Source organism: Nyctibius grandis, chromosome 1, assembly GCF_013368605.1.
Source record: "Nyctibius grandis isolate bNycGra1 chromosome 1, bNycGra1.pri, whole genome shotgun sequence".
NCBI lineage: Eukaryota > Metazoa > Chordata > Aves > Nyctibiiformes > Nyctibiidae > Nyctibius > Nyctibius grandis.
The window spans coordinates 36,073,803-36,100,516 of NC_090658.1; the positions used below are offsets into that span (position 1 = coordinate 36,073,803).

The window sequence follows — 26,714 nt, forward strand, 5'->3', positions numbered from 1 at the left end:
AGTAAAACGCTGCTCATCCCACACATCACGCCTTGCCTTGGACTGCACCTCTTCTCCAACACAGATGACTCAATTTGCACAAGCACCTTGAACCAGGGCACGCAGGATGGCCAGTGAATTCACAGTCTCCTGCAAAGCTCACAGGATCACTCTCCCTGGAAGAGCTAATGAGCAGCACACACAGTTCAGCGAACTTGGGACATTGTACCACAAGAGACTCTGCTCCCTCACATGCTCAGGATCGGTCCAGTCCAGGTCTTAACCAACAGAGAGAACACTATAGCCATTGCCACCTACTTTTAAAATAGTTTATTTCTGGTCTTAAAATATACATCAGTTTGAAAATTTCAGAAAAAAACCCACATTAGTTACAGATTAACAGTCTGGAGTTGGGACACTGAAAGTGGGGTCAGCTCAAGGCCCCAGAGCCAATACTGCTGGAGGTGAGCAGTAATGCAGAGGGCAGGCACCGTGCCTGCCAGGAAAAGGCTCTGCTTCTCTTGAGGCCACCGCTCCCCCTCAAGTTCTGCCAGCAGCCTAATGCTGCGAAGCAGAAGTGTCTGGTGAGGCATTGGGCACCCCTTTGCCACCCCTCCATTTCTCCACTGTTTTGCTTTTAAGTCTACCTTGACCAAAAGCAGAGGGAGGCTGCCCAGCACCATCAGCACCAGCTGCTTCAGCAAGAGTGGGTTTTGTCCCCTGACCAGCATGCCAGGATTCAGGGGAGATGGGGCTGAGCCCTGAGGGGCAATGCCTCCCTCAAAGCCCAAGTGGCTGTGCTGTCCCACAGGCAGGCCACCAGCAGCCTCAGAGCCAGAGGAGCTCACTCAGTGAGTGTCCAACCCCAGCGTGATGTCCGTGAGGCAGGAGCTGGCAGCTGCTGCAGGTGCAGGCCCTCAGCAACACTGCAGAAGAACAGAAGAAATGCAGCAGTGGAGTGGCCAATGAGAGCAAACACAAGGACCCCACCACCACGTTCAGAACAGGGGAGATGAACACTCTGCAGGCTCAGAGGAGGCTCCCGCTCTCAGAGGTACTAAGTGAAATACTGTAGTGAAATACTGAGTCCCCCCTCCCTGCCAGAGGGTGGCATCCAGCTCCACAACTGTTCGAGGTGGGAAAGAAGGCGAGCGTGTGGGCAGCAGCTCTAGCCAGTGTACACAAACCAACCTACACAGCCACCAGAGCGGCCCGCAGCTCCCTTTCACAGGCCCTGGAACCTCCAGGCTAGAGCTGAAGCCCTTGGCTAGCCCCAGCTGCGAGCTGCAGCCCCTTTGCAGAGACAGGGGTCTGGGGAGGGGAGCAGGGCTCCCAGGCAGCTCTTGGCTGCACATCTTGCTGTAAGCATATGAACTGGAGCTCCCTCCTGGACAGATGGCTGCTCTCCTACAGCCCAGTGAAGGGCCCTCATTGAGTAGGGTGGGAGGACAACACAAACCCAACTCAAAAACCAGACAGCAGGCTAAGGACAGCCAGCGGGGTTTGAGGGAGGCATGGTGTAGGGAACCAGGCTGTTCTCTGCCTCACACCCCTGGGGAAGCCAAGAAACACCGGACAGACAAGGGCACAGGACAAAATTAAAACAGGACACGTGGGCTTTGTAAGCCCTCAAAAAAATACCTACGTCTACAGAGCTCTCCCCTTCCCTCCCCCCCAACAAGACACTGAGCACACGCGACTAAGAAAGTCACACAATATCATGCTACACTAGGAAAAACACGCAGTGGGGCCCCACCCAGAAGGGGAGGCCCCGGAGAGGCACCAGAGCCAGCCTGGAGCCCCCCGCAGAAGGGGGCATGTGAGAAGACCCTGGCAAAGGGCTGCTGCCGAGCCGTGAGGTAGTGCGTCTACAGGGAGCAGCTCCTCAGCACACTGCCCTCGCATCCCTGCCGGCCCTGCACTGAGCCCTGCACAGAAAAGCCCAGTAGTGTCCTTTACACCTTGCTCGCCTGGGGCGAGACCTTGTTCTTGGGTCTGGAAGGGTTTCTGCAGGCTGGAGGCCAGGATCAGAGGGAAGCGCAGCTCTGAGAGCTGAGCCTCCTCAACACACCCTCAACGCAGGCATCGGACTGGCTGCCAACAGCTGCGTCTGTTTATGCAGGGCGGGGAGAAAGAAAAAAACAATACACCCCAAAACCAAAGGCTTGGAAAGAAGAAAGCCCACCCAAGAGCAAAGCATCAGCACCGTTCAAACAAAACAACAGCACAGAAAGCGGGGGAAGAGGTGTGAGGGAGGAGACACACAAACACAAACCCCAGCGCCTAGCAGGCAGTGCCTCCCCAAACCACCTCGGCAGACAGCACCCGTGCCCCACGCCACAGCACCAGCATCTGTGCGTTGCCTCAGTGGGGCACGGGTGCTGTGCCCAACATGCAGGAGCCAAGTGATGGGGACCTGCAGAGGCAGATTCTGGAGAACCACCCCGAGGGCAGCTGGGAAAAACAAAACCCAGCAGGAAAATGAGACATCAGCAATCCCAGCACATCCCCAAGGCCACACAGCCGTCCGCTGGGAGAGTCCTCGTGCCCCACTCACGGCCCCCGGGGGCTCCCAGGGAATCAGACGCCACCACGCAGGCACTCTGCCCTGTTGGCACAAGTTAAAAGAGAGCAGAGCAGCTGCAGGCAACCAGCATGAGAGCACCCAGGGCCTCAGGTACCTGAGTGGGAAGGGGGAAGGAAGATGCGAGCGTAAAGAGGCACAGGCACCAGGACGAGGGGTACCAAGAACGAGCTCCGGTACAGGCACCAGTGTGAGGCTGTGAAGAGAGCTGCAAGTGTGCCGGGGCAGTGGGTGTGCTTCTGCACACTGTGAGTGCTAGCACTGTAGGTCTGAGGTGCCAGGCAAGGGGGACCCCTGCTCTTCCAGGTAGCAAAAGAATAGAATAAATATAAAATTTCAGAGTAGAGACCCCTGGGAGGAGGGTACTAAGGGAGGTTTCTCCCCCTGAAGGTGGACAGATGGAGGCATCCCACAGCTCTGCAGCGCGTGGCTGCTTCCTGCCCTGCCTCAGCTGAGAAGGTTGCCCTGCTCCTGGGCTTGCGTCAGACTGTCCTTGCGATGTAAGTGGTGGACCCCCATCCTCTTGGGGCTGCGGTGTGGCCGACTGAAGGGTGGCTTGACCCTGCTTTCTCCACTTTCCTCTTGGACACCTCCTTGGTTGCTCTCCTTGCTTCCCTGCAGTAACATTTCTCTCTCCTCAGCTGGGCTCTCAGGCAAGCCAAGGTCCACATAGTCCTTATGCTTCTCTGGTGAGGGGCTTCCAGGCTCAGCAGTGCCTCCACTGCTTTCCTGCAACAGCTTCTGGGCTTCATCCTGGGAGAAATCTGTACCATAGTCTGAGGAGAAATGGCTCCTGCGGGCTCTGGACTCAGTGCTGTCTGTGTCCATGCTCGAGTCCCGGCTCACGGTCCAGCTGCAGCTCTGTGCGGACTCCTCACCATCCGAGTAAGCTGAGGCTGCCCTACCCAGCTCCTGCATGGAGCGGCTGAACCTCTTCTGGAGCTCAGGGGCCGTGTCACGGCTGAAAGCTGTGCGGTTCATCAGCACCCGCTCTGAGGTGGGGGGTGCCTTGTCCACAAACATACGCTGCCAGTTGGCCAGCAGGTCCTCCTCGGAGCTGGCAGAGCTGGCAAAGGCGCTCGGGACTTGGGGAGGGCTGCTGAATGGGCTGCTCTGGGACGAGCCATGAGCCCTGGCTGCTTTGGGGGACTGCTGACAGGAACAGCTGGAGGCCGAACGGCGCCCTTCTGAAGCAGGGCTGTTGGGGAGTGTCCGGTGCCTGTCGCAGCTCTCGTCTTCGCTCTGTACCAGGCTGAGGGAGATGGCCTGGCGCGTAGCATATGTACAGTTGGGCAAGGGGCTGTTCTTTGGGATCCTTACCTTGTCCTCAGAGAACTCAATCACTTTGCGCCCAGGGTACATAGGATGGGGAGGTGAGGGCGTAGGGTATGGACTTAGCTTCTCAAAGGCAGGCACCTCCTCTGGCACACTTTCCACGCTGCTCTGTGGCTTGCAGCCACCGTTCTGTTGTTTCTCCGCATCTCCTCCCTCCTTCCCCATCTGCCCTGCACTGTTGCAGGCATCGGGAGGGGCTCCACTCATGTCCACATGCACAAAGACATCCTCAGCCATGGGACAGCTGCTACTGCTGGACTTGGCTGAATTCAGAACCAGAGATTCTGGTTTCTCCAGGACTCTGGCAATGACTGAGGTGGGCACAACATCAGATGGAGCCAAGGTGTGGGTTGCCTCTTGACCAGGGCCTGTGGACTCCTGAGTGCTGTGCAAATGCTTATTGACCATGTCCTGCAGCTCATAGGGAAGCTAAGGAGAAGGAAAAGGACATTAGAAGGGGGCTGCCATGCAAGCCATTTAGTTCCAAATAATCTGCCTTTTCCAACCTTCATGTGTACTTTGTACTCCTTACCTTGACCCCAACATTCACCTACCTTGCCTTGAGAAAGGTGTATCTTCCCAAAGCAAACCCACCCCACAAGGGACTAACAAGGCTCTCTAGCTGTCACACCAATTACGTTTCTAGGCCATGGTTCACAGGCCCCACTTTGCAAAGAGAACAAGAAAAGATGGTACGTGGGCTCAGTCCCCCACGCCTGTGAGCACAGAGATGAGGCCCAGCGAACGCGTGCTAGGAAGGGGTCTATCGATCTGTGGAAAATGAGCTGGTGGCTGCACTGAAGTGACTCAACAGCCTCCAGTGCTGGGATCCACAGTGCTCCCCGAATGCAGTAATTGCAGCCATGCTGCCTTGGCAGCCTGCCTGCAGACCAGAATCGATGCCTTCTCTTGTTCCCACCAACTCCACCACCTCATCCCACTTCCTCACTTTCTCCATTTCAGAGAGGCAAACATGGGGTTTATCACCAAAGCTGCAGGACTGGGGTCTCAAGAGGGGGCAAGCACTGCTACTTGTCCCACAAATGGGCAGTACTGCTCTCCACATTAATGTGCCAAGCTGCCCTCACCTTTGTCACCACACCCATGTACAGCATGAAGTGGAGAGCAGAAGTCCACAAGCCACTAAGTGGCACAGCAAGGTCTGTCCCATCACAGCCAGAAGGAAACTGCGTCCAAAGCTGGGGACGCAGGGCACACTGCATGACAACAGCTGGCTATGAGGCAGACTGCACAGCTGCTCAGCACCACCCCCCTCCAGTGGCAGCCACATGGGATGTGGCGCTCTGGGGGGCAGAATTCAAAGCTCCAGGGAGGGGAGACAGCTGGGAGAGGGGTCAAGGTTATCCCAGCAGCAACTGATACACTGCCCTCAAGAGTGCTAATTTGAGACACAATGGGGGAGGGTGACATATTGGTCACCTGCTAAGTTAAAAAAGACAACCACAGGGTTTTGCTGAGAGAAATATAAGAAGGGATGGAGACTATGGGTACAGCAAAGAGTGAGCTGGGGTAAGGGCCTGAATGATACTTCCAACCGAAGAAGTGATGCTACTAATGTGAAAGGCCTAAACTCCATTTTTGGTCATGGTGAGGGCAGGATGAGCTGAACAGACCCCGCAAGGGGGAGTATGAGTTGGTACCAACTTGTCCTGTTCAGGAGGCCTAAAAGACACCCTGAATGCTGCCTTGCACAATTTTCCTCAGAGTAAGATGTGAAGCAGGGCCAGACTGCTGCTGCTTGACTCCTTATCAGGCAGCGTGGCCCCTCCATGTGGCCAGGTGTGAGGAAGGGGACAGAGCAGGATAAGAGAGAGGTCTGTCCTCCTGCCAGCTCCCATCAGGCACCCAGCAGGCTATCAAATTCAAGGTTATTGTGCTTTTTATAACAGCTCCTGGCTGAGCTGTGAAATGGAGCTGGCGTGAAAGAGGAGCTGGCAGAGGCTCTGTGCTTCCTTCTCAGTGGGAGTGGGAACAGGAGCCCCCCTACCCCTCTCTCTGAGGCTGAAGGATGAGGCCAGTAGCCCTGCAGAGAAAGCTGGAGAAAGCAAGCTGCAGGTGGAGACCATGAGCCCTTCTTCCCCACCTCAGCAGGACTGATACTCACATCAGCAAACTTGTGGTTCCTGAAGTGGGACTTGTTACACTTGAGCAGCTGTACTGCAAGGTTACAATCCTGCCGATAGCGTTCCTGCAAGAAAGGGCACAGGTGTGCAAGTGTCAGACTGGCCCAATCTCTTACCCGAAAAGGTGCCACCTGACCCAGATGCTGCTTGAACAGAAGCAGGAGGAGGCATGTGATGAATCGCTCATGAGGGCACCTGCCATTCCCTCCTCTCTACACCCCTGTATATTTTCTTAAAACTCAGCCAAGGTGTCCCTTTCAACTCCAGCCCTTGCTTCAGGCATATACTCTGTCAGTGTTATCAACCCCCTCTCCCTCTGGGGATTTTCATAGTCTCCAAAAGTCCTACCAGATTTGTTATCCCATCCCAGAGCTCTCAGCGATGCCTGAAGACACTGAGGATGTCAGGCATCTTGCAGACAGACTGGAGGGAGTTGAAAGCAGTTAATATAAACAAGCACCGGATCCAGGAACTCATGTATTAATGGCGTAGAAAAGGCATCAGCTTCCTCCCAGCTCTAGAGTAAATGATCCCTCCGTTGGTACGGCCTGGACTCAGGTCAAACCCTAAGCTCAAAAGAGCAAATACATCAAACTTGAAGATCAGTTCTTCCTTGCTCAACCTCTCAGATCCTTTTCTGTTTGTCCCTACTGTTGTGTACAGCTCCCATGCTTTCATACACACTGAAGTCATTCCCATGCTTCTCTACACTAATGACTTTGAACAAGAGAAAAAGCCCATATCTCACACACTTCCACAGCCATTTGCAGACTGACACTTACATTGAGTTCCTCCAGCTTATTGATGGTGGTTTTGGCATCAAGCAATTTATTAGTGAGCTCTACAATCTCCCAGTCCAGTGTCTTGCGGTCCATCTCTGCCTTTTTAATCTAGGATGCAAGAATATCATGTGTAAATCTCCCCAGCACAGAAGAACCTGACTTCACTACCCACCTCAGCCCAAGCATAGCACAATTACATGTTCAGCTGGAATACAAAAACTTCCAGACAAGACAGACAAGGGGGACAAGCCTGGCTCTTCACCAAGGGAGGGATTCCAAAGGCCAAATGGAGCCAGCCACTCCGTTGGTTACAGAGACAACAGGTTGAGTTTGAACCTCCTTAATGCAGTATCTCTTCTTGCAGCACAACCATGTTTCCTCTCCTCTCTGTCCCGGTTCACAGGGTGCCTGGTGGAAAGCTAGTGGTTTTGAGCAATCAATCCCATCCTGCCACTAGCAGCAAAGACCTCTGAGCTTGTGATACCCAGCCCTCCTCTCTGAGGCAACAGAATGAGAATACTGCCCATAAAGATCCAGCAGTCAATGCTGAATGGACAAAAGGTTTTTTTTGGCAGGGAGAGGGCACCATCTTGAAAGAGTTTAAGCCTTGTTCTAGTACGAAAAAGGACCTGTGTAGCTTCATCTGGAGCTCAGTTAATGCCCTCCCTAAAGCAGGCAATCTTGCCTCTTTAGACTCCCTAACAGTTCAGGTACAGGGCTGATAGAGAACCAGACGTAACAGCAGAGCGGGGCAACAGCTCAGAACAACAAAGCCATCTGCTTCTCTGGAAGTTCTTTCAAAACTGCCCAAGGGTGCTCTGAGGCTGTGACCACCAGGGCCCAGCTGTGCGTCAGGGGTGCAGCGCAGCAGCACACAAGGGGGTAGGGGAGGGCAATGCTTCCCACATATGCAGTCTCTTCAGGCACCAGCACAATGAATATTAACCCAAGAAATTCAAGTGCTAGAACCAAAGAAATCTCATCCTGGGTTACATGGAGGCAATCGGCATCTCAGCTGTTCGACTTGCCTGCTCACAGCCCAGAAGGGGAAGGAAAGGGAGCAAACGAGGCTCACAGCCATCCACATCTTGTGCGGTGCCACAGCTTATGGGCACCACTTCCCAACACGCCATGCTCCAGCTGGCTCAGAGTCAAATGCTCTTAAGATGGAGCACTGCAAGCTGGGACCTGCTGCATCTGCGGGCAGCTGCTGGATACCAGGTGAGCCCTTGGCTGGACGAGGGCTGGGGCCCCTCCATCTGGGATGGTGTATGTGGGACTGACAATGAAACCAACAGGCTTAGACACGTAAAGAGGAAAAAGAAAAAACACACAAACGAAAAGACGCAACTGCAAAAATCCAGCTTTGGCTGAGAGAGGCCTGAGAGGTGAGTGCGCCCAGCGTGTGCCAGCGGCAGCGTGGGGAGGAGAAAGAGAGAAAGAGAGAGGGGGAGGGAGAGAAAAGAAACAGCCATGAGTGTTATGAATGCACACACCAGACACACACGCACATCGTCTCTGCTCTGACTGCCCCCGTCCTCCCAGGATGACCACCCCAAGACTGGCTGACACATCCCTGGCATTTTGAGAGGGACTGAAGCAACATGACGGAATACCATGCAATTATGTTGTGGGGAACCAAAGCTCATGTGCATGACCAAGTAGGGGCTCAGTAAATCAAGAAAACAGCTCATGACGCCAGCCGGAAAGGGGAGTAGATGGTCGTGGCCAGAATCTCACCCCTCACCCACTGACACAACTACTGGGTAAAGCCAGGGCCTCTTCCCGCATCTACTCCTAACACACAGATCTCCTCCACCTCCTCTCTGTAGTGACTTAATAGGGCACTTACCAGGGCATGCAGCTTCTCCTCCAGGTCTTGGTTCGTTCTCTGGGAAGCAGTGTAGCTGTTCTGCAACCTACACAAACAAGATTGTATACATGGGAACAGATCTCAGGCACCTACTCAAGTGTCCTTCATAGCTGCCAAGCAAACCACCAACTCTACAGCTCCAGAAAGACTGGTACTAAGACAACAAGGCATATTAGCCATGCCTCTGCCACATAATGGCCTTCCGACCCCAAGTTACTGGAGGCAAGATGAGGTTGGCTGGGTGAAAGGATCTTGCAGGGGAGGGTGTGAATGACTTTGGAGGACTCCTCTGAGCTGTCATATATAAGCTTGTGGCTAGTGACTGGCACTGATTTTAACTGAGGTACTTTTCAGGTAAAAGGTATTTTCTTCCAGCCATCAGGGGCTCCTTTTGCACATGTAGGGTAACCATCCAAGCTGAATCCTGCCTTACATCCAATACATGAAGAATTCACAGAATCACAGAGTCAATCAGGTTGGAAGAGACCTCTGGGATCATCAAGTCCAACCATTGCCCAAAATCACAACATTCCCTGTTGTCACAACATTCCCTGTTGTTGTCAGCCCCTCACAGCATTCCTACAGTGTACCCTGGAGGAAGTAATGGCTGTAGAGCTTATAACTCCCCTACAGTCTCGGGGTGCACCTTTCTGAGGGTGCAGCATGCCTTTGATTTACACAGCAGGGCATAGTCTGCTCATGCCAGCTGAGGGAGTTCTTGGTGGGAGGGATCTCTCTAACTTTACCCCTCTCTTGTTTTCTTTTTCATACCTACGGAATTTGTCCTTGAATTTTTCCAGCTCCTCACGGTTCTGGCCCAGCTCCATCTCCAGGTAGTCCTGACCTGATTCCAGCTCCCTCTCCATCGCCTCCATTTTGTTAGTCACATATGTCAGCCGTCGGCGCAGCTCCTCATTCTCATGCTGCAGTAGCCTGGGGCACACAGGAACAAGGTACCATTGAGTGCACAAGGGGTACTCCACACCAGCATCCCCACCCTGCCGCCCTGCTCTAGGGCCCAAGACCCTACACAGGGGCCCCAGGAAGTTAGGAACTGAACTGGCAGAAGACTCCAGCACACACAGCGAGAGGTACATCTCTGTCAGGAGAGGCAGACTCAAACTCTCTCGGAGCAGGGGCAAAGAAACACACGCCAGCTGGCCAGCCATGGTTCCCAGCTCCCTCTCGGGTTACAGTGCTTGGACAAAGCCCACTAGCCAAACGAGCTGCACAGCTCCAGTGTCCCTCACTGGTGAATGAAACCCACTCAATAATTTATACCAGTCCAGGTTAGAAGAGTTGAAGGCAAAAAGAGTAGAATCATCTTCTCCTCCCCTGAAACTGTTCAAAATCCCTCACACGTTTAATACGTGGTGGAAAGAGGACTCCATACAGCCTTAAGCCCAGAAGCAGAGGTACTGGGGTGCATTTACAGATGTGATCACAGTTGTCAGTCAACCCCATTCCAACACAAACTGCTCCATTCCTCCCCAGCCAGGACATGTCTGGTGGTCAGAAGGATTTCCTGTTGTTTTTCATTCCTTTGTGCGCAGTTGCTCTGAGAAAGTCAGAAGCATGGCTTCTCTCTAGCAGTGCAAGCATTCTCCTCACTATGGCTTGGAGCTCAGTGCTAGCAGCTGTCAGTGCTCCACACCACCATCAGCAAAGGGCTCAGCTCTCACCCTCAGTCAGCAGCAGGCCTCTGCGTACTGCTTCTGGTGGCTTACACCAAAACAGTGCCAACAATAAGAAGGGTTAAAAAAGGCCCTCCTCTCTCCACCTGTATTAAAGGCTTCATTTCCTACTTTCTTTCACACCCACAAACTCCTCTGCCTGCACCTGCAGTGGGGGGTCTATGTTCCCTCCCCCTCCAGGGGGAGACACATGCAAGGCAGAGGTTGGCAAAGCACAGACTAAAGCTCTGCCCCCATGTCCCCAAGAAGACTGAAGATCTGAGAGGAGCCTGCAGGGCCAGTCAGCTTCGCTGTGCAGGTGGCGCAGGCAGGATGTGAGGAATCAGCACCCACACAGTTGCAGTATGACAGGCATAAAGGGGGAGCAGGACACTTACTTCATCCTTTCTGCATCCGTCAAGGGTTCCTGCACAGGGAAGAAAACAGCTGTGAGATTCTTTCAGAGGAGGAGTTGGTCTTTCACACTATCCTGAAGGGCAGAGTCTTGGTTGCTAGACCCTACCTGTGACTCTTCCTCACCTGCTCTGACAGGTCATGCTAGGCAAGCTTGGAGCTGCTAGGATCTGTAGACACTGCTCAGCTGTGTGATACCAAGACAGACTGTGTATTCTGGTTCAGGTTGGAAGAGCTAGACTAGAAACCACCACACAAGTTAGGTAACTTTACTCTCCCACAGTGCAATCTCAGCATCTCTTGTAACATTGTCTCCTTAGCTGGTGTTTCAGCTTCCCCCACATCCACAGTTAGTGGGCAGCAGGAATCTCACAGGCCAGCATACACTGAGGATTAAATTGTCACCACAGCAATCACAACACCCTTGAAGCCCCACAAAAAGAATGAGAGAGAATCATTTCGGAGCTGAAAAATGTGTCTACCATTTACACCATCCAGATTGTGCTGTGAAAAGGGTTTCTTTCTGCAGACCTGAAACCAGCCACTGTAACTATTCTGGGATAGCAGAAGAAACACCAAAGGTCAGAAAAGCCTGTGAAAGAAATTAACATTCTGGGCAAGATCCCCAGAGATGGCTGGAGCAGGGACCTGCAGAACAAGGAGACACAGCAGTGACAAGAGCACATGGTTCAGCTATTCTCACTTCCTTTGCACTCTCTGTGTTAACCTGTGAGACGGCTGCTGCCTGTCAGCACGGCTGGGAGAGAGTTAATTAGCACTAGAAGCAACCATATTTTCTGTGAAAGCCCAAGACTGTGACTATTCTCACAAAGTCCAAGCTGCCCATGGATTATTTTTGGTGCTTGGTACCAACAGCAATGCACAAACCCAAAGTGCTACCACACTTCAAGATTGTTCATTAAGTGTCACAGCCAGCTCTGGGCTGAGAGGCCATGCCACAGACAGTTGTGAATGAGGTTGTTGAGCTGCTAGCAATGTTACAGAAGGCAAACCACACCAGTCCTGGCCTTAAGACATCACGGGGCTGCTTCATCAATTCACACTTTAAAGGAATGGTCCTTACCAGCTGCATACATCCTCCTGTCCCTAAAGGCAAAGCATCAGTCCATTCTTTTCTTACATCCTGATCCCACATGGCAATCAGTTAATTCATGCAGAATTATCTAGCAACTGCCACCCCTACCCCTAGAAATACACACACACAGCAGATGCTAGTGACCAGGCAAAGGGGATAATGTGACTCCTATTAAAATGAGGCAATGGCCCGAAAGCAGGCTGGAGAAAAGAGGAGAAGGCCTGAAACAGCCATCATACAAAGATCCAGCACCCCAAGACAGCCAGGCACAGGGCATGCACAAAGCACCAGGAGCATCCCAACACCTCCTGACAACAGAGCTGCCTGCCTCCTGCACATGCCTGCTGTCCTGCAGCCTGGAGGGCCTCCAACCCGCAAACACCTGGGAAGTCTGCAGTGGGGAGAACAGCACCAGCTCCTGCCTCCCTAACTCCTGTGGCCAAAGGGAAGCTGATTCCTCCCAGGAAGATATACCCACCCTGGAACACTGCCACGAGTGGCACCCACAAGAGAGCAGCCCCTGGTGATTAAGCACCCACAACACAAGGTCTGGGGGCCTGCTCTCACTCTCCCCACTGGCATTACAGACTAGATGAGATCCAGGTGGGGGCTTTGGCCTTTGCGAGGCCCCTGTCTGTGAACTCATGGCCCTGGCACCTACCTTGTTTAGTGCCAGGCTGAAGGAAGGGGAGGATCTAGATGGGGTAGGCCCCTCCTCCCGACTCCAGCGTGTCGGTGTGGAGAAGGATCCTTTCTCTGGGTAGTTCGGCTCCACTGCACGCTTCTGCCCAAGTTTAGCACACAGATGGTGTGGCTGTAACAGCCGTGAACAGGGACTGCTTTCATCCCTTCTGCCCTCTGCACTGCTTTTCCATGAAGACAGTGAGTGCTGCTGCCCAGAGGATGTCCCTGCCAGCCCCAGGTCTGCCAGCTGCTGCAGTTCATACTGACACAGATCTACTATCCTTCTCTCCAAGGAAAGGAGCTTTTCCTTACTGTCCTTCCTCCCAAGGATGGGTTTCTTTCTTAGTCTGGAAGCTCTCTCAGCCTCCTCAGCACACTTTCTCTGGCACGAAACCACTCCCAGCTCTTCACGTTTCTTTCCTGCTTTTCTTCTGCTTGGGCAGGGGGATCTTTCAGTTGCAAGTTTGGTTTTGACCCCTTGCAGGTGACCTTCCCCTTGGCCTTCTGGCATGGATCTTCTGGGGAAAAGGGGGGAGTTCTGGTCTTGTTCTGCTCCCCTGGTCTGTCCCAGTGAGCGTGAGCGGATGGGGCTCAGAACCCGCTGGGTAATCTCATCCAGGAACTTGGAGAACTGAAGTTTTTCCTCTGTGATCTTCTCCCTGCGCTTGACAGAGTCAGTGGCACTGCTGCTGCTGTGCTCCTGTGAGCGCTTCTCCCTACGGCTGAGGCAGAGCTGAGGATCACTGTACTTGCGTGAGCCATGGCCACGGGAAAGCAGCTCTACCGAGCGGGACTTGTGTAAGCTGTCAGGGCACTGGTCTGTCACGTTGGTCTGCTTCAGGATACCTTTGAGAGGCAGGTGTGTAGAGGAGACCCGAAACTTCCTCGATGTCAGGACTTCAGGAGGCTCTTTAAACATAAGTGAGCGTTCCAGGCTTCTGCTCTTGAAAGAGCAAGTGGGATGGTGTCTTTCATCTCCAGACACCACAACCGTCTCCATGCTACGGCTCACAAATTTGCTGAGGTGCCCACGACTGCGGTTTGGGCACTGCTTCCCACTTCGCTGCCCCATCTTCCCACCACGTGGAAGTGCTGGTGAGACAGACTGGCTCTTGATGTTCAACTCTGTTCTGCACCCTGTCACCTCCTTCTCACTGCTGGACTCCAGGGACCACGATGAGAAGTTCAGGTTGCAAACCCCAAACCCCTCTGCCTGCTTGAGCTGGCCTGCCTTGGTGTAATTAAACCCTGTTTGCTGGTGCAATGGTGTTAAGCCCTTTGCCACCCGGCAAGCCGTTACCTGACTCTGCTCGGCCAAGATCACTCCATCCTGGTCGTCACGAATGATGGGTACCTCATGGCGGATCTCGCGATGCTGCGGGGGTGCCTTGCGGTAAGGCTTCTTTGATGGAGCTGTGCTCGACATCCTCCCACCTGCGTGGCTCCGAACGCAGGTTACCTACCAACAGCAGAAAGTGCACAGAAGAGAGAGTCACAGGCGCTCCATCGAACCCTAGAAGTGACCCAGCAGGAATTCGGCTCCCCTGGAGTCCCAGAGCAGGTCCCCATGCAGAGCACTAATAGAGCAGGGAAAGGATGTGGCCACAAGCCTTGAGCAGCAGCTGCAGGAGAGGGAGCAAAGTAAGAGGTAGCTGTGTCCTTCTCCCAGGCGGTGAGAGCAGAGGGCTGGCACATCCTGTCCCCCCTCTACACACGCTCACTCACGTAGTTTGTGTGTGTCTGGATTATATATAGCAAACGAGAACAGACCTCACAGCAGCATATTGATTAGGCTCTTTAGGAAAGGCCTTTTCCAATATGGAAATTGCAAGCCTTATAGGCAGCAGTGACAGCTGGGGGGGAGTTATTGATCATGTGCTGTCACTGTCAGCAGTGACTATGTGGGAGGAGACTCCAGCCATTAAAGAGCTCAAACCCACTGGAACCCCAATGGAGCAGATCACAGGAGGCTTGTCAGAAGGAGGTACCATACCATTACAACTGCTCACTCTGTCAGAAAAGACAAAGACCACCCCCAAGTGACAGGTGGCTTCAAATTAGGGAGCAATGCCATTGACGTTGGTACCTAAGGGCAGATTTTGCAACATGCAGCACTACCACTAAAGGAAAGACCAGATTAGTTCCTTTAGCCCAGCCATGCTGAGCAGGATTCTTCCTGCTCAGGAGCAGTGGCAGTACGAGAGCAAAAAATGGGGTAGAAGGAAAGCAGCTATCTTGTACACATGGAAGAATCTCCTTCCTTTCCACCACTTTGGGATTGCAGCAAAGGGCAGGCAGGCTTCCCACCAAGCAGCCAGGATTTCAACCCCTCCATTGTACACAAGATGTCTCAGAGATGCCAAGCAGTCCCCACAAAGCCCAATACCAGACTTTCCCCGACGACAACATATGCATCGTTCATATTCCCCCTATATTTGGGGTAAGTGCCCACTTCTCATTCCCGTTTCCCTTGCTGGATCCTAACACTGATCAAGCCCAGCATCTCTGCAGTCCTCAGTGCCTGACCTGCAGCACTTCAAAGTGCAGGACCTGCCTCAACTCAGATCACCCTCTCCCCTCTTCTACAGGCGGGGCCATCCAATTCCCATTCACATACCTTCAAGGCAGTCAATGTATACCACTGGGCCAGTGACGCAGCAGACTTCGCTTGCTTTGTTTTGGCCAGTCAAGTCTTACATGTTGAGTGTCTAAATGAAGCCCCAAGAACTCTCTCCAATTCTTATCCACTCTTGCCTAGCTGCGTCTTCTTGACACTTAGAGTGAGTCCCCTGGGAGGACCGGCAAGTGTGAGGTGCCTGCACCAAGCACAGAGTGGCTCCAAGCCACAACAGGCTTTACACTTCACAGGAACACTTGCAAGCTGTCCTCCACTCTGCTAAAAACACAAGCTCACAAAAGTTTCTCATGCCTTTCCACAGACATGAATAACTTTCTAGGACTAGCCTGTAAATCTCCACCATCTGGAAAGTGCACAGAAAGTGCACAGAAGGGGCTGGAAACTGCCCCTTGCTGCAGTCATTCCCTCAGGGTCCCTTCTCCTAAAAAGACTCAAGTAGGTGAAAAGATCTCTAATACTTTAGAAAAATCACATCCAACGTACCAAATGCACCTTCCCCTGCATCCCCAAGCAAAACAGATGGGTCTGACTTGCTTGGAAGATATTTCTCTTCTTCAAAGAGGAATGCTGATATCCTGACCAGAAGCAGGTTTGTCAACACCCTACCATCAAACAGGTGATCGAGGGGACTCTTCTGTCAATTCCTGCCACGCTAAGGGCAGGATATGTGCATGGAGATATCCCAAGCTGAAATCACAATCACTTCTCTAGCCCTCAAGGACCTGAGCACTTACCAGCTTGGGCTCAAATTTGAAGCCTCATGAAGCAGGGACACTCACTCAGATGCCCTGAAGAACAGAAACAAATAGCTTAGCATCCTTCAAAACAGACAGTTTGAAATCTCACCCCATAAATATGTAAGGAATAGGGAATGTTTATAACCAAGGACAACTGGATGGTCATCTCACCCAGGTACCTGCCCCAACCCACATAAAATCTTCCAAAAGTAAATGAAATTAGCTTAGGATAGTTGGGCCACATAGCCCAGCAAGATCTGGAAAGGTACCTGGCAAGGACATGTCCAAGGCACTCAGGCAACTGGGACCACACAAACTCAAAATTCATGAAGCAATAGCTTCAAGGGAACCTTGGTTACAGGAAGGACTAAACAAGCCTCCTGTGAAATGGGACCCTCCCAGCTAATCTTTCCTGCTATTGCAGAGGGATGCTAACTGTGAAGCCTTCGGTACTAAGCTTGGTAATGCTAACAATTACCTCACTCATCCTTTTAAGTCAGTGCTTCTCACCTCCAAATGAGCTGGCAATTATCAGACTCTTGTTTAAGCCAAAACATTATGTCCTTGTGCCTACAGCTGTGATAACCCACATCTTCACAAGAGAGGAAGGCAAGTTACACTCCGACTTCCAGCATGCAGCATGCCATGCTCTACCTTGCTGCTAACAGGCTTCTGTAAAATAGAGTCCAGCCAACCAGGGATACAACACAAGTTCAGAAACAACCTTCCTCTCTGTTCAAAGCTCAGGCTACCCATCACTACAAGAAGATAATTGGGTTGATCTGGGAGCCAGCTGTAAGAGCATAGCTCTGTGGCCATCACTCTGCCACTGGCAGGAGAGAGACTGCAGTGGAGCCTTCCCTTCCCTGATGCAGTTCTGCTGCTCTGCTGCTTTTTCCCTGTCAGTGGCACCAAGCCCTGGGAGGTGGGACAGAAGCACAGGGTGTGGAGCAGTTGTACACACATGGGGAGAGCCAGATTGAAGGTGAATGGAACAGGCAGGCAACCAGGACCACGCAAACTCAAGCTTTGCCAAAACAAACTGAAGAGGTGCCCTAGTGCTGGCCCTGCCCCAACAAGCTGTCTGGCCCCTTTCCTTACTACAATGCTATAGTCGGGTCTCAACTAGCACATGAAAAAACAGCTTCACAACAGCATAACTGCTCTGCAGGGCAAACTGTACAGCACAGGGGGGAGAAAGAGAGAGAGAGAGAGAGGGAGAACGTGCACCTTCAGGAAGGACCAGGCCAGCATAGTTTGAATCTGCTTTTCCACCAACTTGCAGCAGGAGCTGGTGCAGCATCAAGGCAAAACCACCAGCCACATGGGCTGCCAGACAAGCAGAGGCTTCCAGGAACAGCTGCACCCATGGATCCATGCATGTTTCCATTGCAGGGGTGCTCAGAACGAACACGCCAAAGGCCTCTCCGTCTCTCAGCACACAGTTCCTCAGGCTCAAACAGGACTGTCCTGCTTCCTACCCCACAGCCAGCAACTATGCAACCTGCCATCTCATCCCCACCTACCTGGAAAGGATACTGGGTTTTGAAACCTACCCTCATGATCTGAGAATTTCCAGAGACACTTAAATACTCCCAGTGCCTTCAGGCAAATTTCCCTCAAACAAGGACTTACAGATCCAAAGTGACGACGTGTCCAAACATTTCTGGCCGCTTGTCTCCAAATCAGCTTTCCCCTGTCAGCATCCAGCAGCATCTGGCCAACAGCTCCTGAAACATGAGAAAGGAAACTTGATGTCAGTCACCTATCAGCACAACACATGGAAACAGACAGGCACACGCAGGGCAACCCGCGGCTAGGTGCCAGGGCAGGAGTCAGCAGCAAACCATTGCACCATCAGGCTACTATCTAATGCCAGGACCCTCCAGTGAAATAAGCTCCTTGTCTTCACTGTGTCCCAGAAGAGGAGGGTCTTTTAACCTTCTCTCCACTGAGCAGGATGCCTCTGCAGAACAGTAACTGACCTCTGCAAGGCAGATGTGAAAGGCAGCTGTTTTTTCTGGATGGCTCCAGGGGTCACTGCTTCCCCACCTGCATTCCTGTCCAACACCAGGCATCCAGCCTCTGTCATTCTGTTCCAACCACCCTGCCACATCAACCTTATTTTGTTCTGCAGACTTCCCTGCACTGAACAGCACAGTTAAGCCCTCCTTGCCTACAATACCTGAGCATCCGTTGCTACCAGAGAGAGAATCCCAAGGTGGCTCAATTCACCACACCTCCATTCAGAGAGGAGCAGATACTCTGCAGAATAGATCAACCTTGTGCTCCAAAGCAGAAATGGATGTAGGTAATACCCAGAAATAGAAGGAGGCACTAATTCTGCTCACCACACTATTCACAAGCCTCTCTCTGAAGGAGCTTGCTGTCAAGTCCACATTCTGACTACCCTGGAGAAGCTCAGCTTTAGCCTGGAGCTACAGCAGGAGGTAGCTCTTCAGCTATTCTAATTAGCACTGTAATACAAGAAGAAACTTAACCTCTTGGTTCCTTTTATCTGCCCTTTCCATCTCTCATCAGTAACCTTCCTTAACATTTACAGTCCTCTTCCTAGCAGGCTATTGTCTGCAGTACCTCCAATTCTACTGTCTTCTAGCTACTACCCACTGTAGTTCCAGTCTCATTTCTAAGCTCACTGACAGTTACAGCTTCACTGGAATGGCTCACCGAAGGCTACAAGGCTTGGCCTCACACTGATGAGCATCAGCAATAGTCACATCTTCCAGGCAAACAGACATGAACACACAAAGGGTCAGAACACTGCAGTGGAAAGCTAACAATTTGCTTTGTTAATGCAAAAAGCTGAGGATTCCTCCACCCCCTCACAAAGACAAAACACACACAACCTCTTTCCTCTTCAGTGAAGGAATGCAGCGACGGTGACTGAGTGCAGCTGCACAGGCAGTATACAAGCTTGACTTTAGCTGTTTTCACCAGAGAGCACCCTTCAGTGTAAAATCCACTTGCAGAGTAGCTATGTTCTCTGTGTGATCTGAGAAAGGCAAAACCTCTACCACACACGAGGAACAGATGTGATCTAGCACAAAATTGCTTAAGACTATTCTGTACAGGGCCCACAGAACTAAGAGCCACTTGGTATGCACGCAAAACCACAACACTACCTGTTAGCATAACTTTGTCTCCAGTAACAAGACAGAGGTCCATAGCATACAAATATGGTCCAAAAAGGAATCCTTTGGACAAAAAGGGAAAGCACTGAAGAAAAAAATAAAGCAACATTTGTAGGCACCTACTGTATTCCTGACACCCGGCAAGCCCCTGGAGGCCAGAGGTAGCTAATACTTAGCTGTGGTTCTAGGACGCACACAGTTTCTGCCTGCTTGCTGTTGCAGCAGCTGAACATTCCCTGCAAAGAGGCAGAGGACTTGCAGGGTTTTCCACATCATTACCTTCTCTTGTGTTGCCTTTTTCTGACCTTATAAAACAGTATGCTCACGAGTGTTCAGGGTCAGCAGTCTCCCTTCCTCAACAGAAATATGGTGATTATGTTGCAGAGAGTGTTTCTTATTTCAGGCACTGTGTCATCTTTCCAGCCTTTTCCTCTTAAAAGCAGCATGTCTTTAACCTTGCTTTTTATTCAGAAAGTTAAACTTGTATGACAGAGAAAATACATTGCATAACACAATCACAGTCACATTTGTATCTAATGCAATGCTACAGAAATATTCGTTGGCTATCACAGAGTCAGTGTACTCCAAAAAACTCCAAATGCAATACCTGTATGTAAAAAAAAAAATGCTGCTACTGCCCTGTGCCACATATCTGACCACCACAGCTAACCCAGAATTTTCACTCTGTGTGGGCCAACCTATACTATGTATGAATGCATATCCAATACAGGACACTGGCACATCCTGCTTTAGGAGGCAACAATGTCTCTTCACCAGCATCATGAGAAGCAAAAGCAAGAGAGACTTGTCCAGTTGCCTTCCTGTGCTTATGGATAGAGGCAACATCAGCCTCCATGTGCCTCAAGCCAGACTACATGAGAAGCTGCTGCAGTAAGCCTGATCAATGAGATGGATGATGCAATAACTGCATCAACAGGTCTTGTCCAGGACAGATGAACAAGCTGTGTGAAGTTAAAAGCAGCACCTGTAGGCTGCTGGTGCCAAGTACGATGGAAAAGGACTGCAAGGTTATTAAAGGATACTTTAATACTTAATGAGAGGGATCTTTTCATTCAGAGAAGGCATCTCAATTAAAAGTACGTTCAGATCCCTTCTGCTGCCGGCTACTTTGAAGCTCATTTTAAAATAAAAGGATGACAGCTCCTAGTGCAGAAACTCGTATCTCAGTTCTGCTTGTACATTAATGATCACGATTCAGATCTGAGCAATAGCATTATAGTGACCCTTGGATTAAAATCGAGTTTCAGGAGGATTATTGCTCATTCCTGCTTTTCCATACCAATTAACCTTGACTGTTAGGCAGAAACCTCTATTCCCTGTAAGGGAACAATTACAAGAGCTGTCAAGAAAAAGGGATCAGCCTAGCTGTTGAACAACAGTCCATGTAACAAGCCCTACTTAACACCTAACATATTTCCAAAGAAAATGAAATCCCTAGACTCTACAGTCTTACATAGTACTTGTCGAATGTAAATACCACCGGACATACCATGTGTCTGTCATACCCACTGCACCCTGCGGAAGTCTCTTAAAAGTAATCAGAATCGCACTTTTACAGTCTCACTCCCTCCTTCCACAATACAAAGAACCCAGTCCCCCCAATTCAGTTGCACTCCATATCCTTAAGTATGCATTTTATTATCTACTCTCTTTGCTGTGTTAAGAGTAGCTTAGCTCCCATAACCCTTTTATAAAAGCCAGGACAGATCACCATTGCCCAAGACACACTAACATCGCTAACGTGTAACTGGAATAGAACGCAACAGCTGATTAACATCTGAACAGGAACAGGACAGGAAGCAAAGGACCCGAATCCAATCCCCAGAAGGAATGTTAATGGAGAATAAAAATACCGAGGGGAGATTTTGACCAGGAAATGAACGCTAGCGTTCTAATGCGTATAAAAGCACAGAACTACCTTTAATGATTACTTCTTGAAACTGCACAAGAACCAGCTTGGCAGAAGGTCATTTGCCAAGTTACCTTTAGCACTGACAGCTATGTCGGGGGCTAATGACAGCTTCTCATCCAGAAACGCTGACACACCAGAAGCCTGTTTAGTTTGTTCAGTGATCCTGATCGCTTGATCTCTTTAGTTTGTTCAGTGATCCTTTCAACTCTCACAAGGTTGTTTAGGCTACAAACTTCCAGACCCTCTTCATCTTTGCACCTTGGGTTTCATGGCCTTCCCCACTCTGTCTTCTTACCTTGTTCTTTTAAGATCTTCCATGGGAAGACTTTTGGAGCATGTTTCTCAGATATTTAAAGAGATGTATACCAGGCCATTAGAAAACAACTGATGTTGATTAGGAGAACTCTCAAAAGTTCCTGAAAATAACTGTCTGGGCCCTGCTAGAAAAAGCAAATCTTGATACTCTAACAACATGTATCTGGCAAAAACCTTGTAGATCACACAAAGGAAATTTGGGAGCCATGGCCTTAAACTTTCTCAAACACAATCTAGGGAGCGGCTACAGCAAGCAAACATTTGAAGAGATGTGAAGGAGGGAGCGAGTGAACATTTCTGTAGAAAATTAACATGTAGGAATTCCCTTCCCAGACCTCTTGTCAGCTCCTATGCTCTGTAGGAAGGGAAGAAGAGGGGGGGAAAAAAAAAATATCATACATTACCTTCCTAGAGCATAAAATCAAAAGGCATTTAATTAGGCCAAGGTAGGAACAGCTTAAATTATTCGACCACTGAGAAGTGGACTCTCAGCCCCTGTAAGTATTCCCTGAGTCTCATACAACCCCACAGCAATTAATGTCAGCAGTCCTCTTGTTTCAGCCTTTGGTTTCAGAAGTTCTGAGAAAACTATAGTCTCCAGTTCCTCAGTGCCAGGGACTGAATGTCACTGAGCCGCCCCTCTACCAGAGAATATAGCAATGCTAGAGAATGCTCCGTTACTGCAACCTATATACTTGCCTCAATATGCTCTCCAAAACATCCCCTCTGTCTACGAGTTGCAGCGATGCACAGATGGCTAACACACTACGCAGCATCTACACAGCCGGACAATGGAACAGAGCACATTATTTGCATTATTTACAGAGGACAGATGGACAAGTTGTTGCAGTGACACAGCCTACAGAGCATCTGCAATATTGAGGAGGCATTAAGTCCAGCCCTGACGCTTGCAGGTGCTGGCAAAAGCAAATTTCAAGAAATGAAATGGCTGTTTACAGCAGCCAGCTTTATTCCGAAATGTTATCACTACAACCACGCTTGCGGAGTAATTCATGTGCCAGTTTTGTTCTCATAGAGCCTTCACCCGCAAGCAGAAAACACAAGATGTACTGACTAGATTTATCCTTTTCAACAAGAAAGAGAACTGACATCTTCAGTACTTAACGTAGTAACTTCTTCCTTGGCCATGAGTTTTGTATGTGCATAAGTCACCATACATACTGGGGGGAGACAGTGACCAGAAAACAGCATCAAAATGGGGTGAAGTTTCTTTCAAGCTCTGCCTAGCTGTAGAAAAGTCCAGCTCAAACCTGCTCATCCATCTGAACCTTTTGAAACATTAAACATTTGCAAAAGTTTTGAGATGTTGCTTTTGCTGCATACACAGCACGCTGACCAGGTCTGCAGGCACTTTTATTGGCAGGCTGAGGAGGAACCCTAAAATAACATTTCAGGGGTCTCACATCTGTCCTATAGAAGAAAAAGCCTGTTTATAAGGAGGAGCAATCTACTTTAATCGAACACTATGGCTAAGAACAACCAAGTTGTACAAAGGCTTGCAACGATCAGTTCGCCCATCCTCCACCAACGTGCACCACAACAGGCTCTTTCATTCCACGATCACATGGCTGCAGCCAAACACGACATACTGTTCAGCAAGTAATAAAAAGGATCAGCTTTTTCCCCAAGGTCTTGTCTACATATACACTGTACTAAATAAATTGACTTAGAAAATAATGTAAAGCAGTATAACCCTCCTGGGTAAATGTTCTTAATTCAGTTTAAGAGCACTTTACATTGAATCAACTTAAGTTAAATAGATAGATACAAGACACAAACTGAATTAAGGATGCCTACACAAGAATGCTGCACTAATGTAATCACAGCTGTTTCTAATCTGATTAAGTTAAGTCAGTAGGACTTCCCTGCAATGGCAAAATCCTTACCAATATTGAAGTTAACCCTTTTTTGCCCTTTGCTACTTCCAAAGAAGGTTTTGCTGGGTTTTGTGTTTGTTTTTTTTTTTTTCCTTCCAAAAACCCAGAGTGACATCTCTCTCTCAGAATCAATATAAGCTAACCACACTACACAAGGTATATTAAGGTATCAAAGGTGGTCAATGGGACAGAGTCCAGTTGGAGGTCTGTGTCTAGCGGAGTCCCACAAGGGTCGGTACTGGGACCAGTTCTATTCAATATATTCATTAATGACTTGGATGAGGGATTAGAGTGCGCTGTCAGCAAGTTCGCTGATGACACAAAACTGGGAGGAGTGGCTGACACACCGGAAGGCTGCGCAGCCATTCAGAGAGACCTGGACAGGCTGGAGAGTTGGGCGGGGAGAAATTTAATGAAATATAACAAGGGCAAGTGTAGAGTCCTGCATCTGGGCAAGAACAACCCCATGTACCAGTACATACAAGTTGGGGGCAGACCTGTTGGAGACCAGTGTAGAGGAAAGGGACCTGGGGGTCCTAGTGGACAACAGGATGACCATGAGCCAGCAGTGTGCCCTTGTGGCCAAGAAGGCCAATGGAATCCTGGGGTGTATTAGAAGGGGTGTGGTCAGCAGGTCGAGAGAGGTTCTCCTCCCCCTCTACTCTGCCCTGGTGAGGCCGCATCTGGAATATTGTGTCCAGTTCTGAGCCCCTCAGTTCAAGAAGGACAGGGAACTGCTAGAGAGAGTCCAGCGCAGAGCCACGAAGATGATTAAGGGGGTGGAACATCTACCTTATGAGGAGAGGCTGAGGGAGCTGGGTCTCTTTAGCTTAGAGAAGAGGAGACTGAGGGGTGACCTCATTAATGTTTATAAATATGTAAAGGGCAAGTGTCAAGAGGATGGAGCCAGGCTCTTCTCAGTGACATCCCTTGACAGGACAAGGGGCAATGGGTGCAAGCTGGAACACAGGAGGTTCCACTTAAATATGAGGAAAAACTTCTTTACGGTGAGGGTGACCGAACACTGGAACAGGCTGCCCAGAGAGGTTGTGGAGTCTCCTTCTCTGGAGACATTCAAAACCCGCCTGGACGCGTTCCTGTGTGATATGGTCTAGGCAATCCTGCCCCGGCAGGGGGATTGGACTAGATGATCTTTCGAGGTCCCTTCCAATCCCTAACATTCTGTGATTCTGTGATTCTGTGATTCTGTGAAAGGTATTGACATTTATATGACTTGTAAGTTTTACTACTCCTATGCCAACTAAACATCATCATAATGCTCAGAACAACATGGCGTAACATTTTCTCTACTTTCCCCAAGCAATAGCGGAAGGGTGATCACAAATACTTGTGCTGTACCCTGCTATCCATACACCCACACAGCTTTTGCTTGCTGATGTCCAGCAAGCTGGAGCAGTTCAGACACCAGGAAGCCAATGTTCCCCACACACTCATTCCTAAGCGTATGGCTCACCACCAGTTTATCTGAGCAAACTGGAGTGTGAAGTTAGAGCACGTTACTCAGCTGCCCCCAGGCATGGTCTTACTACAGCCCCTCTTCCACCAAAATATGAAGTTCTCTTGCTAACTGTGGGTAAGCACATACACAAAACAAGTCTGAGGTCACAGACCTAATGTGCTACAAATCCACACTCTAAAATCACCTCGCATCTCCTCAGTTTCCACAGGTTTCCCTTGAAACCTATTTGTCAAAACTAAATTCCAGCAATTCCAAAATTACTGGGTTTTTTTTCCATTCCTCATTCATAGAATCGTCTTGGTTGGAAAGGACCTTTAAGATCATCAAGCCCAGCCGTTACCCTAGCACTGCCAAGTCCACCACTAAACCATGTCCCTAAGCACCACATCTACAAGTCTTTTAAATAGCACCAGGGATGGTGACTCCACCACTTCCCTGGGCAGCCTGTTCCACTGCTTGATAACCATTTCGGTGAAGAAATTGTTCCCAATATCCAACCTAAACCTCCCCTGGCACAACCTGAGGCTGTTTCCTCTTGTCCTGTCATTTGTTACTTGGGAGAAGAGACTAACATCCACCTTGCTACAATCTCCTTTCAGGTAGTTGTAGAGAGCAATAAGCTCTCCCCTGAGCCTCCTTTTCTCGCGACTAAACCACCCCATTTCCCTCAGATTCAAAACTATCTGAACTGTTCCTCCTGAATATCAAGACTTAATTTATCTTCATTCTTTTGGTACTCTTACTTTCCTCTCTACCTGCTTCTTCAATCGGGTCTCTTTGAGCTCACCCCAGCCTTCCTCACATCCACTCCAGCAACACAACCATCACCCTCTCCTCACTGCTGCCTTCTACTGCCGTCTCTGAGATACCATATACAGAACTAACTTCCTCTTGAGTACAAGTTTTCCATGTTCAGCATGGAAAGACAATAGTGAGAATCCTCTCAGAGACCCTCGCAGAGAACTAAATCCCTCATTGGCCTTCAGAAACTAATTTGTGTCACAACTCTGAACAACGTGGTGAGCTGCCACTTCTGCTGACTACCAGCAGCAGCCATGAACTCAACCAGTTTTAAGTGCATTTAACTTATTTTTTTTGAAAGAGCTATTTTGAAGCCCTGATCACATGGCAACACGGATTGTAGGTACACACAAGATTTCAGTTGCTAAGGGAACCACACTTCCACTTTTTCTATTTTATGAGATTTGAATTTCAACTCTCAAAGGGCTGCAGGCACATTTTCGCAATAAACCGTTTCGTCCTGAGTCTCAGATTCACACTGGTAGCTTCTAGCAATTATAAGGCTATGTGGCCCCACACCAACTCTAGGATTCATGCTCACCATAAATACATGCAATGAAGAAGGCAGGAACAATTCCCATTCTATAAGTAAAGAAATTGAGGCACTAGGAGAAAAAACAGCTTAGTGCACTTTTTTTGCACAAAATTCCATTTTAAAGAAAAACAGCCTTAGCTGTCACAGGAAAGGAACTGCAGGAAAATTCAGCAAGACACAGCCTTATTTCTTGCATATAAAACAAGAGTGATCTGGGATAGAAACGAGAAGGAAAGTGTGCATGAGCTAAACACCTACCTGACAGCAATTTTGTCGAATAGCCTGCAATTCTTTATAAGTACAAATAAAGCAGCAACCCTGATCCAGTAGGAGAACAATATTTGTACTATACTCAATTCTCTCTGCTGCTGGGGTTTAATCCCAGCAAGAATCTTTTTGGTTTAATTAGCTTTTCCCTAGCAGATGGTCAGATGTGAGAGGCAGAGAATGGTACAGGCTTAACTGTTGGGTGATTGTGCAGCTGCATCTGTAGCCGAACAGTTAAGCACGTCCAGGAGTCCAGCTGTAGTTTGCACGACACAGTCCGTCTCTGCCATTAGCCAAATGTCAGCTTCCTCTTTCTCCAGATTATGTATCAGTCAGAGGCACTACCCAAAGGCAGGCAAACAACTAACATGCAGTCTCACCACCATCCCCTTTC

General features: G+C 49.8%; 1 protein-coding gene across 5 annotated transcripts in view; it reads right to left on the minus strand.

Annotated features, from left to right (window-relative positions):
* Positions 1–286: 286 nt before the first annotated feature.
* Positions 287–26,714, minus strand: part of TJAP1 (tight junction associated protein 1) — a 45,262-nt gene continuing 18,834 nt past the window's right edge. For 3 of the 5 annotated variants that reach the window (XM_068407585.1, XM_068407605.1, XM_068407595.1), the window contains exons 3-11: positions 17,575–17,669; positions 15,937–15,990; positions 13,865–14,023; positions 10,769–10,797; positions 9,469–9,630; positions 8,677–8,743; positions 6,825–6,932; positions 6,024–6,107; positions 287–4,327 (exon numbers count right to left, since the gene is read on the minus strand). In XM_068407585.1, coding sequence (XP_068263686.1) covers positions 3,011–4,327; positions 6,024–6,107; positions 6,825–6,932; positions 8,677–8,743; positions 9,469–9,630; positions 10,769–10,797; positions 13,865–13,990 — 1,893 coding nt within the window. In that variant the 5' untranslated portion in view covers positions 13,991–14,023; positions 15,937–15,990; positions 17,575–17,669 and the 3' untranslated portion in view covers positions 287–3,010. The other 2 variants (XM_068407616.1, XM_068407576.1) reach the window with 2 other exon arrangements.